The sequence below is a fragment of the Pan troglodytes genome, chromosome 8, assembly GCF_028858775.2.
Source record: "Pan troglodytes isolate AG18354 chromosome 8, NHGRI_mPanTro3-v2.0_pri, whole genome shotgun sequence".
Classification (NCBI taxonomy): Eukaryota; Metazoa; Chordata; class Mammalia; order Primates; family Hominidae; genus Pan; species Pan troglodytes.
Window position 1 is genome coordinate 141,998,441 of NC_072406.2, and position 14,060 is coordinate 142,012,500.

Genomic DNA, 14,060 nt, shown 5'->3' on the forward strand with positions numbered 1-14,060 from the left:
GTGAAGATAGTATCAGGCCCCAGAGGCATGCTTGGAAAGCCAGAGCAAGGAATTCAGTGGGGCTTCATGGGAACTCCTCCCTTGGGATCTCTCCCCTTTGGACCATGAAATCCAGATCTCCACACCTCTGTGCACCTCTACTCTTTCCTGCCCACTTGCCAGTCTGATGTCTGCTGTCTTAGCACTATGTAAGCCCCAGCTCAGATTCCAGGTAGCCATGCACCAACGCCCATCCCATCAGGCCTCAGTGTTCTAGGCCAATCTGATGGCTCTGAGTTAGTTGTCCCGGCTACCTTGTTCACTGTAGTAGGAGGGCAGGGTGGTGAGACAGTGATACAGTGAGCAGTGTTCTCCAACACATAATCCTGCCTGTCTATTCACAAGAAAACTTGGAAAATATTAATGTAATATGTAAGTTTTCACCTCCCAGATATACCTACTGTTAATTTTGCTGTAACTCTGACTAGTATTTTTTCTAAATATATGTATATTTTTATATATTATTTATTTTCCCTCTACATAGAAATTTACAAATTGAAATTACGTTCTATATAAACAGTATTATATAGATATATATATATATGCTTGTTTTACCTAATTTTATGTCATTTGAGGTTGACGATTTTATTAGATATACTTCAAAAACAATCTTTATGGTTTAATAGAATATATAATATTCCATTATAATGGCTATATCATAATTTAATGACCAATTCCTATTTTGAGCCATTTGGGTTCTTTCCAATTTTTTGATAAATATTGCCATAGCTAACAATTTTGGACTTAAAAGTCTTGTCTAATATCTGATTATTTCTTTCAGATTGATTCCTTGGAGTGGAATTAGTAAAAAGGATATGAATATTTTTAAGTCTCTTGATATGTCAGACTGATTTCCAGAAGGCTTGTACCAATTTACTCTTCTACCGACAACTGTAAGAATACCCTTCCTCCATCAACAGCATTGTGTATTAGCTTTTAAGAAAAATCTTTTCTAATTTAATAGGTTAAAAAAATTCATCTCATTATTTTAATTTGATATGTATTTTTAAATGAGGTTGAATATAATTTCCCAAGCTTATTGATCACTTTTATTGTTCCCTTGTGAATGGACTGTAAATTTGCCTCTTTTCTCTTTAGGGTGTTCATTGAGTGTTATTGATTTGCAAAAGCTCATTGTATATTAAGAATATAAACCCTTTGTTGAGATTGTTACAGGCATCTTTTCTCTGTCTCCTGATGGCGCCTTCCCTGCATCAGCCCTGTGTTCTGCCAGCCCCACAACAGTAGCACAGGCAGTGAAGAATCTGGTCCCTTATAGGTGGAAAAACAAGTTCTATATTTGGCTTAGCTAATGAACCCTGTGATGGCTGAGCAAGCTATACCAACACCCTCATTGTCCATGGCCCACCATCAATGTGGAGTGTTGGGAGAGGGGGTGGTCTGATGGGGCAGCTTGGTGAGAGATACCTGTGTCCCCTTCTGACCCTTTGTGTCTTTTTCAGCCAACACCTTTGATATTGTTGTTATTCATTGCAAGTCTACCCTCCAAATCATGATTGCTCTTATTTTCCTCTTCTTCATTCCATCCTTAGCCCATTATTACCTTGTTGGCAGTCACAGAAGCTAACTTTTATTGAGCCCTTGCTGGGTGCCAGCTGCAGGTGTAACCCCTTGCAGCCGAGCCCCTCTGGCTGCCTCATTCCTAGCCCGCACCTCCCTCCCACTCCCGCACCTCCCTCCCACTCCTGCACCTCCCTCCCACTCCTGCACCTCCCTCCCACTCCCGCACCTCCCTCCCACTCCTGCATCATAGGATGGGCTCAGTGTACCCTTCCCACACTGGCTTGCCAGCCCCATGTGTGGACCCCATGTGGACCCCAGGAAACCCACGGAAAACACAGGGAGCCAGCAGTTCCGAGGCCTCCTGGTGGCTTCAAAGGCCCTGGGAGACATGGTCTTCTGCTTCCAGTTTGGGGAGCATGGATGTGTGACATTGGTTATATTCTGACATTGGTTATATAGCTGAGCTGCACCAGGCAAGCTAGTTTCCACTTGTGGCCTGCACAGGTGGCCTCGGCTGAGTCAGGCCCTCCAAACCGTGTGGGTGGCTTGGTTAGGATCTTATCAGGGAAGTGTGACTTCTTTCCTTGCTTCCATTTAGATGCCCCTCCCTCTCTCTCTCTCCCTTTTTTTTTTTTTTTTTTGAGACAGAGTCTCGCTCTTGGTGCCCAGGCTGGAGTGCAGTGGCACAATCTCAGCTCGGTGCAACCTCCGCCTCCCGGGTTCAAGCCATTCTCCTGCCTCAGCCTCCCAAGTAGCTGGGATTACAGGTGCCCACCACCACGCCCGGCTAATTTTTTTGTATTTTTAGTAGATACAGGGTTTCACCATGTTGTCCAGGATGGTCTTGAACTCCTGACCTCAAGTGATCCACCTGTCTCGGCCTCCCAAAGTGCTGGGATTACAGGCGTGAGCCACTGCGCCCGGCCAGTCTTTCTTACTGAAGATACCTGAAACCTAAATCAGTGGAGAGAGGGTAGGGTTCGAAGATCGGAGACGTCACCTGGCATCGGGCCCTGGTCCTTTCAGCCTGGTGACCCTGGCCCATCATCAAACTTTCTGAACTGCAGTTTCACCACCTGGAAGTGGGGAGTCAGCTCCAGCACAGAGCTTTGCAGGAGGACAAAAGAGACGATGTGGATAAAGTGCTCTACAGATCATCAGGGGCGGCAAAGGTGAGTATTACTGTTAGATGTGTGCAATATTTGACTCGCTTCGGAGACTATATTTAAGAGATGGTCTCTGAGGAATCTTGAATCAGAAACAGTGTTCACCTCCTCCTGAAGTAGTGCCTGCCCTCACTTTGTGCCTGGCCCCAGTCTTTCCAGGAGGGACAAAATGCCCTCCTAGATTCCCACTAAGTACCAGAAACTCAGTAGGACCTCAGCTTCCCCCCTCAGCCTTGACCGGGTGCCCCCATGCAGGGGTGAGAAAGGTGCAAGTTCATCCAGGGCACTCAGGAGACCCACTGGGAGGCTGGAGGCTGGTGGCCTCAGATGCTTTCAAATCTTCTCCAGGGGGACACCACCCTGGAGTGGCCTGGGGGGCAGAGCAGGCTCTGCCGAGGAGAGCACTGGGGCTTCCACTGGATGCTGGATGGGAGTTAGCCAAGATTCTCTCTGCCCAGATCTCAAGGTCTTGGCACATGGGGACTGGGAGGCCCACATGCTTCTGTATCCTGTGTGCAGCTGTCTGTGGGGTGGTATAGAGCCAACTGGGGTGGAGTGGCACGGGGGTGGGGACTCACCAAAACTGATGGCACTCCCCAGAGAACATGTCTCTGTGGCCATCCGTGGATCTGTGAGTGCAGACCTAGAAGTCACTGTGAATTTTGCCAAGGACGACATCCCAGGTTATAAAGCTGCCACTGGATTCACCATGATTGCACCTGTTATTGTCACAGGTTCAGTTGGCTGCACTCAGTGGGGCAGGCGGAGTCACCAGGGCTGCCTCTGCTTGCCAAGGAGCCCTGCCACGGGTTGTCCCTAGGCCAGGGATGGGAGCGGGAGCTGCGTCCACTCTCACTCCCAGCCCCGCCACAACGGCAACTCGCTCCCTGTGAAATCTGCGACTCTACACTGGGACATGACAAATGACCAAAAAATCAATTTGTAATCTGATTGGAGGTTTTTGATTTCCTCTGATGAGTTTAAATTTCATTAAAAGCAACCTTATTCCAACATAAAAGGAATCCTTGAAGGGTAAAACGGGGGATTGTCTCACCGAGTATAAAGCATCCCAACTCTTTTGTGTGATTTATTCATGGCATTAATTGTGAGGGCCAACCTGTGGTGTCCGTTGGCAGCTGCGCCGTTATCAGGGCCTGGGATCGGCCCAGCGAGCTCAAAGCACAAGGACTCACATTCAAAAATCACTCTTCGGCATATTGACACTTCAGTTATCAACAACCGTTTTTATCTGCTGGGAGGGAGATCGCAGCTCGTGGGGCCGGAGTAAGCCACAGATCACTGCCGCCGCCGCCTCTCTGCATTCTCTTAATTGTATGTATTCTCTGGAAAAAATGATCATCGTGGCCTCTTGTCTTGATGAGAAATTGACATTTCTGAGGACTTCTTTGGGCGCTCCGAGCAAGCGAGATAAGGCGTGGGTTGTTTTAGAGGAGAGCAGCGTTTCTTCCCTTTCAGGGGCCTCTTTACTGCTTGCGTTGACCCACTTGATGAGTATGGATTTCATGAGGTCTTTTTCAGCATTTGAACTATAAAAGGTTCAGAATGACACCACCCCTTATAGACAAAAGATAACCTTGCCCTTTGAATATATCGATTCTTTATTAACTAGGCTGTTTAATGCAATGAAATGAGGCATTAGATTGAAGCCCATTTCAAGTGCTTTGAATAATCTTTAAAAGCTTGAAAGACCTTAAAAGGCGGCCTGACAATAATTGGCATGCATTTTGAAAGAAGGCAGTTCTTGCTTCTGATTTGAAACACAAACATAAAATAATTTCTCCATCCCCGGGTTACAGGGCGTTGGGTACTCATGGCACCAGCGCAGAATGGGAAGGTGGTGACTTGCCCAGCAACTGCTTGTCCCAGCCCCAGCCCCAGCCCCAGCCTCCAGCCACTTGGAAGGGAGCCTGCAGGGGAGGGGAGTGGGCAGGCTTCAGGCTTGTACCTTATAAGCCTCTCTCTTTGCTGTCTCTTTAAGGCTGAAATGAGAACCTGATTGTCAATGACACGACAAAAAGGTATTCACAAGTTTCTTTATGTTTTGAATAATTGTTTCCTGTTTTGCTCAGCAGAACAAGTAATTAAGATGACATTTGTGAGTACTAATTTGGATCACACTTATGTGTATGTGTTATAAAGCTGCAAGCCAAAACATGCAAACCCAGCCTTTCACGGAGGAGAAAATGAAAAAATACTGAGTGAAATGGGAGCATGGGAAACTCGGAGGAGCTGAACATCAGCGTGTAAATTAGAACCTCAGTGTTGATAGCAGATCTCATTATAGTCGGTGCATTTGGCTACCGACGTGCAGCCAGCAGTGCCCGGGGCTAGTGCATGGGGTCTGCTGTGCCACTGTGGTGGCAGTGGCATCCGTGATGCCCCTCTTGCAGAACATAGGCGGCGCAGGCATCTGGGTGCCCTGGTATCTGCACACCTATCCAGAGCCTTTGCTGCTGTGTCACTCTTCTAAGCCTGGTTCTTGCCCAGTGGAACCCAACCATGGAACCAAAAGAAGCATGTGTCTGGGGTCACCGGAGCCGTTGTTCTCTACCTGCCCAGTGCGCTATTCAGAAGCAGAGGGGCTGGGGCAGAAGGTCTGGAGGGAGTGGGCTATGAAGCCCCTCAGTGAGCCTTGGGATTGTTTGAGTTCTCAAAGACAAGTGCTGGAACAGTGATTGTGTCACCCCAGTGCTGCTGTGGCCCACAGAACATCTGTGACACAGAAACATCAGCCAGAGTGCAGCATGAATACAGATGGCACCTCTGGGGGTCAGGACCACGTAAGTGACAATTTGCTGAACCTCTCTTTCTATGCAGGTTAGAGGACGGAGGCTGGATAACTTTGTGGAAAGTTCCTCTGTGGATCATTTTTATCTTGGCCAAGTTGCAGCTTCAGAACCCGGTATGTGCAAATGAAACCCCTGATGTAACTTTTATGTTAGTGTTTAGTCATTTTAATAATCAAAACAGAGAAAATTACCAAAAGTGAAATTCACAGACAAGAAATACTTTAATTAAATATTGTGTAAAATGAACATTTTTATACAGTTAAATATCTGAAAAAATGTACAGATAAAACAATCTTATTGTAGGGTCTTTAACAGTAAAATCTACCATTTAGTGAAGTGCTCAGTCTTGAGACAGTGAAGTGATGTGGGCATTGACTACTTAACCTAAAACACAAACCAAGTGAGGGCATGGGGAAGCTGGCAGGCGTTCTCAGTGCGTCCATGTGAGCTCTTTTGTAGATCAAACCCTTACTCGTACAAAATAAAACGGAGGCAATTTAGTTCCAAAGTGACTTCTCAGGCTTTCCCATGTAGCTAGACCTTGTCAACTGTCACAAAGCCAGACTGTGACCTGCTGACTCCGGGGGACATTCTGTTTATTTAATTTTGTCCCTAGAATGAACACTTTCTAAGTTGTGCATTGTTGATTTTTGTCAAGAAGGTATTTTAAAGTCCCTCCTTTTTGTTTTAAATTCGATTTCTGCTGCAGTTTGCAAAATGTTTGCTGTGCCGTGTCTGCAAAGCACTTAGTGCAAAGGAGAAAGAAAGAAAAAAAAAAAACACCTGACACTTTTGGTCTCACTGTGGGTTTGGCACTAAGAGGCACGATATCTGAAGGAGGTCATTCCAGTTTTAAAAGTACGGACAGTGCTGTTGGAACTGACCACAAAAATGTATTGTTAAAAAAAAATTGAAAACCAGCAGTGATTTGGGTCCCCCTGAAACCTCTGTGAATCGGAGGTGGGCCCAGGAGGGTACAGGACGCAGCAGAAATAGTCCCAGAAAGGAGAGACGGGTCATGCAGCGGGCTTGTGCTTTTTCGTGTGTGTTTGTGTGTTTTACACCATACATCTCCAAATGAAGTATTTATTAACAATTGTAGTGTAAGCCTGTGATAAAATAGCACAAAGGTTCTTTAAAGAAGTCCACTTTTAAGGCATCAGAAAAGTTAATGTGGCAAACATTTTAATTAAAACATCAGAAGTAAATTTTATTTTAAACTTTAGGCCTCTGAATTTTTCCAGTAAACACAGTTCAGCTATGTGGCAAAGTCAATGGGTGGCATCTAAAATGACTTTTTACATTCTACAAAAAAATAAAATAAAATAAGGACACAGCCCCAAATGGTGTCACCTCTTCGCGGCCGCTCCACATGCACAGAATCTACTAGGATTTGTCACGGCCGGGTGGCACCGATTTGTTTTGACTATACAACAAACTTTTTTTTCAAAAGTATTTGTTCAGATAACTTAAAAATAATATAAAAATAAACAATGAATTTGACTTTTCCTCAAAATAAAAAAAAAAAAGGATGGAAAGTCTAAACAATAGCATATTTTTGAAGTACAAATGAAATGTAAAGACACTGGTTCAGCTTAACGAAACAGATCAAAGAGACAAGTTCTTGGCTAATGCTCTTCCCAGTATCACAACACCAGGCCATGATCAAAAACCAATACAGACAAGAAAGAAGAAAAAGGAAAAGGTGGGAAAAGCAATGTACAAAATTTCAAAGATAAATACAATATTTATAATTGATATGTTACAAAATAAAGTCCCTTAGCAACTGCAAGTGTTCATGGGAAAGTAAGTAAGTGTCAAATGAAGACCATTTTATTCCTTATAAGACACATAAGGAATAAAACTTGTTTTTCTAAATATTTTAAGTGGATCTGAAAAAAATTCAAGACAAGTGTATAAATATTTAGCTACAACTTTGGCAAAATCACAAAAGTCTACAATTTTATAACCACATACAAAACACATTAGGGAAGAAGGATCTAGAAGTCAAAAGGACAATTTCTGGTACAAGAAACATAGACCTCACAGTAGCCTAAGAATGCAATAGTATACAGTGCTAGCAAAAGTTGAAAAAATGTTGCAGATCACACTTGCTTAACAGGAAGCTCTAGCAGTGGGAGAATATTGGAACCAACAGACAGTAGCATTTTTTCTCTGTCAGTGTGCTTGTTGAAGGCAAGAGAATTCAATATCAAAGTTACAATTTCTAACTACAATAAGTTACAAAGTTTCATTTCATTAAGATGAAGTTAAGCAATGATCAACCCTCCCTCCCTCCCTGCCACCCCAGTTTCTCCTCCTCATATAGTCATCCTTTTTTCCAGTCTGATGGCTCATACCTCCTTGGCCCCCTTTTTATCACCACAAAAAAATATTTCACATTATAGAGATACACAACCATTGTGAATCTAAGTATGAGTACAGAAAAATGTTTGGAGGCATTTTTCATCAGCGTTTCATGATCATCAAAATGGTGCATTCACAAAGTTTCTCCCAACACATAGCAATTACTAGACATGGCCAAGACGGAGTCGGAAACTTTATACAAAATAGGCGTCGCTTTGTTTTCCTTATTCTTCAGGACTGAGAAATGTGAAAATATGAGAAAAGTTCAGTCAATAAAATGGAATTGTTCATGAAGAAGTAGGCTGTTTGCATGTTGATTCTTAATAGTTTAAATAAAATCTTTAAACAAAGTCTTTTGTAGCATTTCAATTGCTGCTGATTTTTTTGAAGATACTGTTTCCATCAGCATGTCTTAATATACTAAACGTGTCCCCTGAAGTCCGTCCTTTGATGCTGGGTGCTGCGGAAGGTAAACAGAAGTCCCTCACATTGGCGGGACTACCAGCCCAGACATAGCTGCAAGACAGAAGGACAGAGCAGTTACTGCAGGCTCCCCCACGCGCCCTCCCGCCAACGCTGACGCGGGCGGGGCTGCCCTTCCCCCCTATTCAACTGGGAGGCTGGTCTTGCACAGTTCCGTCCACCAGCCTTGGGCGTGGTTAGGGCGTGCTGGGGAATCTGCTTCCTGAGGTGGGGGCACACGTGGGGACAACAACCCCCGGTCCTGCCCCTCCTGCAGCCCTCCTCAAAGGCTTCTTTTGGAAAAGGGAAGGGCTCCTGGCACTGCTGTGTGCAGAGGCTGCAGCTTCCCCACACTGACCGGTGCACTGCCAACAGGTGCAAAGCCAACGGAGGCCCGGAGCCCCCTCTGTCGAGAGGTGACCCAGCCTGGTCACTCCCGTGACGCCAGCCAAGGCCGGCTCACAGGCCCTGCTCTCGCTCCCTATGTGAGAACCAGACTGGCCTCAGTTTCCCCCTCTGCTTCCAGGTCTGGGCTCTGACCGTGCGGTCACCTCTCTGTATCGTAATGGTGAGTCAGGGGCTCTCCAGAATCAAAGCCACTCACAGCCCACCTGCCCTGGAACCTCCAGGCAAGGGCCACGGAGAGATGTGAGTCACGGCACCGCCTCGGGACCTTTTTTCTCTTCTCAGGAAAGAAGAGAAAACTTTGCACGAAAACGCCAAGTGGGGCTGACGCTTTCACATGAACTCCTGGTACGAATGTAATTTAAAATCTTTTACCGCTGGTGTTGTTTAATTTTTGTCAGAATGATCGTTCTCATTAATTTATGTATAACATATTAATACATTTGTTCATGTAGTGACGTGAGCTTCAATTTCTCAGTTCATTAATTTCAACAATATTAATTTATCTCCGACTCACCGTTACAACTTTACGGTTTGGAAGCCCTGTGCGTACACAACGCGTAGGAGGTGCCGTCTTTCAGCCGGCCCGACCCCGTGGCACGGGCAGGGCCGCGGCACCTCACCACCTGCCTCTGCAACGACCCTGGTGTGGTGCCCGCTGATGGCACGCAGGCCAGTCGGCGGCACTTCGGGGGCCTGGGCGTCCCTTCATACGCTAACGGATGTTGTGAAGACAATGATTTCAAATCACTGATACCTTTCCAGTTCCTTTTTTGAGCATTAGTTCATCAAAGTGAAATATGCCACCGACTTCACAAAAGGGCCAGTTTGTCTTCTCCGCGGCTACGTCCTCAGCACCCAGCAGAGAGCCTGGTACATAGTAGGTGCTCAGTAAATACTGGTTGAATGGGTTCATGTTTCTAAAGGAGTAACTGGATTTGAGTCACTGGGAGGAGCATATACCAAAGGTGGTGTCTGAAAGAGGCCAGATGACGGCCACTTAATTTAAGTGCCTGTGGGCCTCAGCACCTCACAAAGGGCCACTCGCAAGTTCATGAGGCCTGGGGGCACCCATGTGGCTCTGCCCGTCACACACATCACAGGCCATGTGCAGCCTGCACAGCCCAGATGGGCCAGGCGCTGGGCAGGCACAGGGTGCCCACCCCGTGTGGCCTCATCTGTGGACAGCTGTGCCCTTGGGGCCGGCCCTTCTCCCTCCTGATTCTTTGAAAGAGATCACATAGGAAAATCAGCTCCTGTCCACAGACAGGACTGCAACCTGGTGTTGGTACACACCTGGCCCTGGGTCTAGGCGCACACCCCTTTCCAAAAGACAGTGCAGCCCTGCTGGATGTGTGGTCCAGCAGATAAGGTGGAGAACCAAGGCCCAGCCTCGGGACAATGAGGGTAGCAGATTTTGAGATGGGCTCCACAGGTAGCATGGTGCCCCGCCATCCCCATGCCAGGGCTATTTTCGCTGCTTTGTGCATAGCAGGCTGCAAGCCCAGGAGCTATGGGCAGGGCAGCATCCTGCGCTGAGAAGTGCCAGGCCCCGGGCAAAGGCCCATTGGCTGAATCAGACCGATAGTGACCACAGCTACCTTCACCGCACTCCCGCCTTCTCTCACGTGGTCCCACCCCCTTAGGGGCACAGGGTGCTCCACCGTAAGTACACTAGGTGCCGTCGGAAGGGTGAGCTGGACAAAAACCAAGAGGAGGAATCTGGTCCTTTCTGGGGCTCAGTGCACAGGGGTCCTCGCTGTGAACACCAGGCAGAGGTGGCACGCATCAAGGTGGGCCACGGGAGCACATGCAGCGGTCACAGAGGTGCCAGGAGAAAGGCCGAGCCCCCACCCCCACTCCCATCCCCACCCCTGGAGAGGACCCGGCACTGGCCCACGGCCCCGCACCACCCTCACCTTGCAGTCCGTTCCCGTTGGCGCTGGTGCAGGAAGGAGGAGGAGAGGCTTGGGGCCGGACCACGGGCGCGAAGGCGCTCTTCTGTTTCACTGCAGAGATGACATTGGCAGGTGAGAATGAGAAAATGCCGTGTGTGCTGCTACAGTTTGAAGGGAGGGTGACCGAAGAGGCTGCCATGGTGGGGCTGGACGGCACTACTGCAACAAAGCAAACACGGTCAGCACGCGCGGCCGTGGCACAGCGCCACGGCGAGAGGGCACCAAAGGCCTCGCCTCAGACGGGGGGGCGGGGGCACGAAAACAAAACATGACATGCGTCTGGCTCGGCCACGCTCTGGATAACAGGCAAGCTCTTTTGCACTGGACTTTCCCTTCCAATTGAGCAGCCCATTTTGTTCTGATTTTGTTTTGGTTTCCAATGAGATCACATCGGGCCTGTTTTGGGTCAATTTACGGTCGCCATTTGGACGCCCAGCCTCCAGGGCCACCCTTCCTTTTATCCAGTAGCTCACATCACAGAACATCCAAGCAATGCACACACTCGACTCGGTAGTGAATATGAATCTGCGTGATGACGTGTGACAAAAACAGACACTTACTGCCGTAGGGAGAGTTAGCGGAGGAGCCATTAAGAAATCCAGGCGAGCCAGGGACCCCTAGACTGGCCATGGCGCCACTTCCATATCCATTCATGCTAGTGCTGACTGTGTTGTAATTGGACTGCTGGGGAGTACTGCTGGGGACGTAGCCTCGCGGGGACACGCTGCTTGTATTGCGACTGTAGCCGACTGTTGAAATCCCCCCCCCGGCCAAAAATAACATTATTATCAGCGACAGACACTTGGGGGGGGTTCCCCGAGAATCTATATCATATATTAACATTGCTAATTGACCCTGTGCTTTCCACCTGCTCTAGCGCCTGCTGCCAGCTCGGATGACCTTATCACGCCAACCCTGCTGCCACTGTCTCACCGTGAGCCCCATCCTGTCTCTGCTGGCTTCGACAGCCAGCCGGGGCGCGCTTCGATCTCACCGTCAGTGGCTTTCACGTTTCTCTTTAGAGGCAATTATCAACAGCTTGGATTCCTGGTCTGTCCCCCCACGCTCTGTGAACTTTCGGCCTCTGTAGACCTTCAAATGCCATGACTGACAAGGAGAGCTTGTTTGTGGCCGTAACTTCCCCTGAAAGGCTGTTTGGGGGTCTTCATTTGTATGGTTGTTATTTCTATACATGGGGGTGTTCGGGGGACATGGAAGCTTCATTCCTGCCATGGGAGCGTGGATGGACGGGAACAAAATCAGTAGTACAGGTGAGGTGTTTTCTAAGATCACTGCCTGCGCGCTTTTCAATGAAGAAAACTAAAATGGACCCAAATGGCAAGATGCAGCGGCCTTGGCTGGCCCAGGACACTGCACTGTGGGATGGGGTGCGGGGTGGGGAAATGGGGGTCTCTCTCCATGGATTCGTTCCAAACTTAGACCCAAATCCCGCCGTGCAGTGCGTCCAAGCAGGCTCCCCTCAGCTCCCTAGGCCATGGCTATCCTATGGCTTAGCCCAGACTTCCAAGGAAAGCAAAGTCACTTATGAACACATTGAGGGAAACTTCTAGCAAATACCAGTGACCCGCATGGCATCCAGTGGAGCTGCCGTTTTTAGTAACTGGGCTCTCTGAGTGTTCTTACCCCAGCACTGGCTGGGAGGACCTGCAGCAAGGTCTTCCTGAGCAAAGGAACCAGCAGAGCCAGAGAGAACAGAACGCTACGGACATTCCCCAGCCGGCCCTGGACACGTGCCTCTTCAGCTAAGGCCTCAACCAACCCGCGGAGGGCGTTCAGGGCAGGGGTCCTCCCAGCACGCCGGCATACCTTGGTCGTTGGCTTGTGACGTCTCTGACACGTTGACGGCTAGCTGGCTGCTGAAGGAGTTGACGCCCATCATGCCTGTGTGTGCAGGGTTGTTGCCCAGGGTGGGGATCTGGTTGTGATTGCGGGGAACGCTGTACAGCGCCTCGGCAATGTCCGCCGCTCGCTTCAAGATGATCTCCTGCAGCAGGAGCAAGTGGGAGCCGGCCTGTCACCCCAGGCCCGGCCCAGCTGGCCGCACTCTCGGGGGCCCACCATGGTGGCATCCCACTGTGTCCCTTGCCCAGACCATGACCAAATCTATTTCTTAATGGGCAAAGAGCTTCCCCTAGGAAAATCATTTACTGACGCTTTTGAAAGGGTGCAATATCTGGCTGGGCACGGTGGCTCACGCCTGTAATCCCAGCATTTTGGGAGGTCAAGGCAGGCGGATCATCTGAGGTCAGGAGTTCAAGACCAGCCTGGCCAACATGGCGAAATCCCATCTCTAATGAAAATACAAAAATTAGCCGGGTGTGTTGGCAAACGCCTGTAATCCCAGCTACTCGGGAGGCTGAGGCAGGAGAATCGCTTGAACCTGGGAGGTGGAGGTTGCAGTGAACCGAGACTGCCCTACTGCACTCCAGCCTGGTGACAGAGCAAGACCCTGTCTCAAAAAAAAAAAAAAAAAAAAGGAGCAACATTTGCTCTCTTCTGTCCTGCATGCTGTGGGGCGCCCATCCAGCCCTCCCTGGTTCCCAGCGGCGCCAACACCGTCCACCCGCCACTGCACACTGCAGATGGGTTTCAAGGCTGTGCACTCCCCCTGTGACAAGTTTTTCTGCTTTTGGGTCCTGACACCAACTCATCATTTCTACTTGAACCTAGTGTGAGGGCAAGGATGGGAAGCCATTCTCACATCAGACTCCTGTGGAGTCGCTGGAAAAGCATGCTTGTGTCCAGAAAGCCCACACTGGAGCCACGCCGGCTGCCCACGGGTTCTGGCACGGGGGGAAGGACGGGCGAGGGGAGCCACCCTCCACCTACCTGGTTGTTGTGAGGCATTCCGTATAAGGCTTCCACCAGGTCCGCCGCCCGCTTCAGTAACACCTCCTAAAGGAAGAGCAGACAGCAGGTGATTCATGGGAGGAACCGGCCAGTTATCACTGCCCTTCAGTACCAGTTCCGTCTGCGGGTGTGGAGACCAGTCCCCATCCACAGCGACCCGTCCTGGCCCTGCCGTGCACTTCGAAGGCAGGCACAGACAGGAAGGCACGTGCGTGCTGACAACACTGTTTGTGGCCTTTACAAGGAGCCTGAGTAAAAGCGTTTTCTGTGGCTCCTCCGTCCGGTTGGGCTCACAGAGGTGCACGGACAAGTGGGAGGGCCGGCGGAGAACGAGCCCAATCTGTGCCTGAGGTTTAATGACGGAGTCTTATGGGTATTAAACAAATACACACATGGCGGAGATATGAAAGGCCCAGGCACCACATTTGCCTGTTAATTCCTAGCACTTTAGTGGTGAA

The 14,060-nt window shown here is 48.9% G+C and overlaps 1 protein-coding gene and 1 long non-coding RNA gene across 11 annotated transcripts in view; one reads left to right on the plus strand and one right to left on the minus strand.

Moving 5' to 3' along the window:
• Positions 1–797: 797 nt before the first annotated feature.
• LOC107966875 (uncharacterized) lies at positions 798–9,533 on the plus strand. Its single transcript, XR_001706923.3, has 3 exons — positions 798–932; positions 2,631–5,652; positions 8,895–9,533. It is a non-coding gene; the product is annotated as an uncharacterized LOC107966875 (long non-coding RNA).
• The window catches only part of EBF3 (EBF transcription factor 3), a 127,465-nt gene continuing 119,141 nt past the window's right edge, over positions 5,737–14,060 (minus strand). For 2 of the 10 annotated variants that reach the window (XM_054660007.2, XM_009459519.5), the window contains exons 12-17: positions 13,582–13,647; positions 12,559–12,736; positions 11,292–11,480; positions 10,693–10,782; positions 9,531–9,643; positions 5,737–8,422 (exon numbers count right to left, since the gene is read on the minus strand). In XM_054660007.2, the coding sequence (XP_054515982.1) occupies positions 8,405–8,422; positions 9,531–9,643; positions 10,693–10,782; positions 11,292–11,480; positions 12,559–12,736; positions 13,582–13,647 (654 nt within the window). In that variant the 3' untranslated portion in view covers positions 5,737–8,404. Of the gene's footprint in view, positions 8,423–9,530; positions 9,644–10,692; positions 10,891–11,291; positions 11,481–12,558; positions 12,737–13,581; positions 13,648–14,060 lie in introns of all 10 variants that reach the window. The other 8 variants (XM_016919630.4, XM_016919629.4, XM_003312827.6 and 5 more) reach the window with 5 other exon arrangements.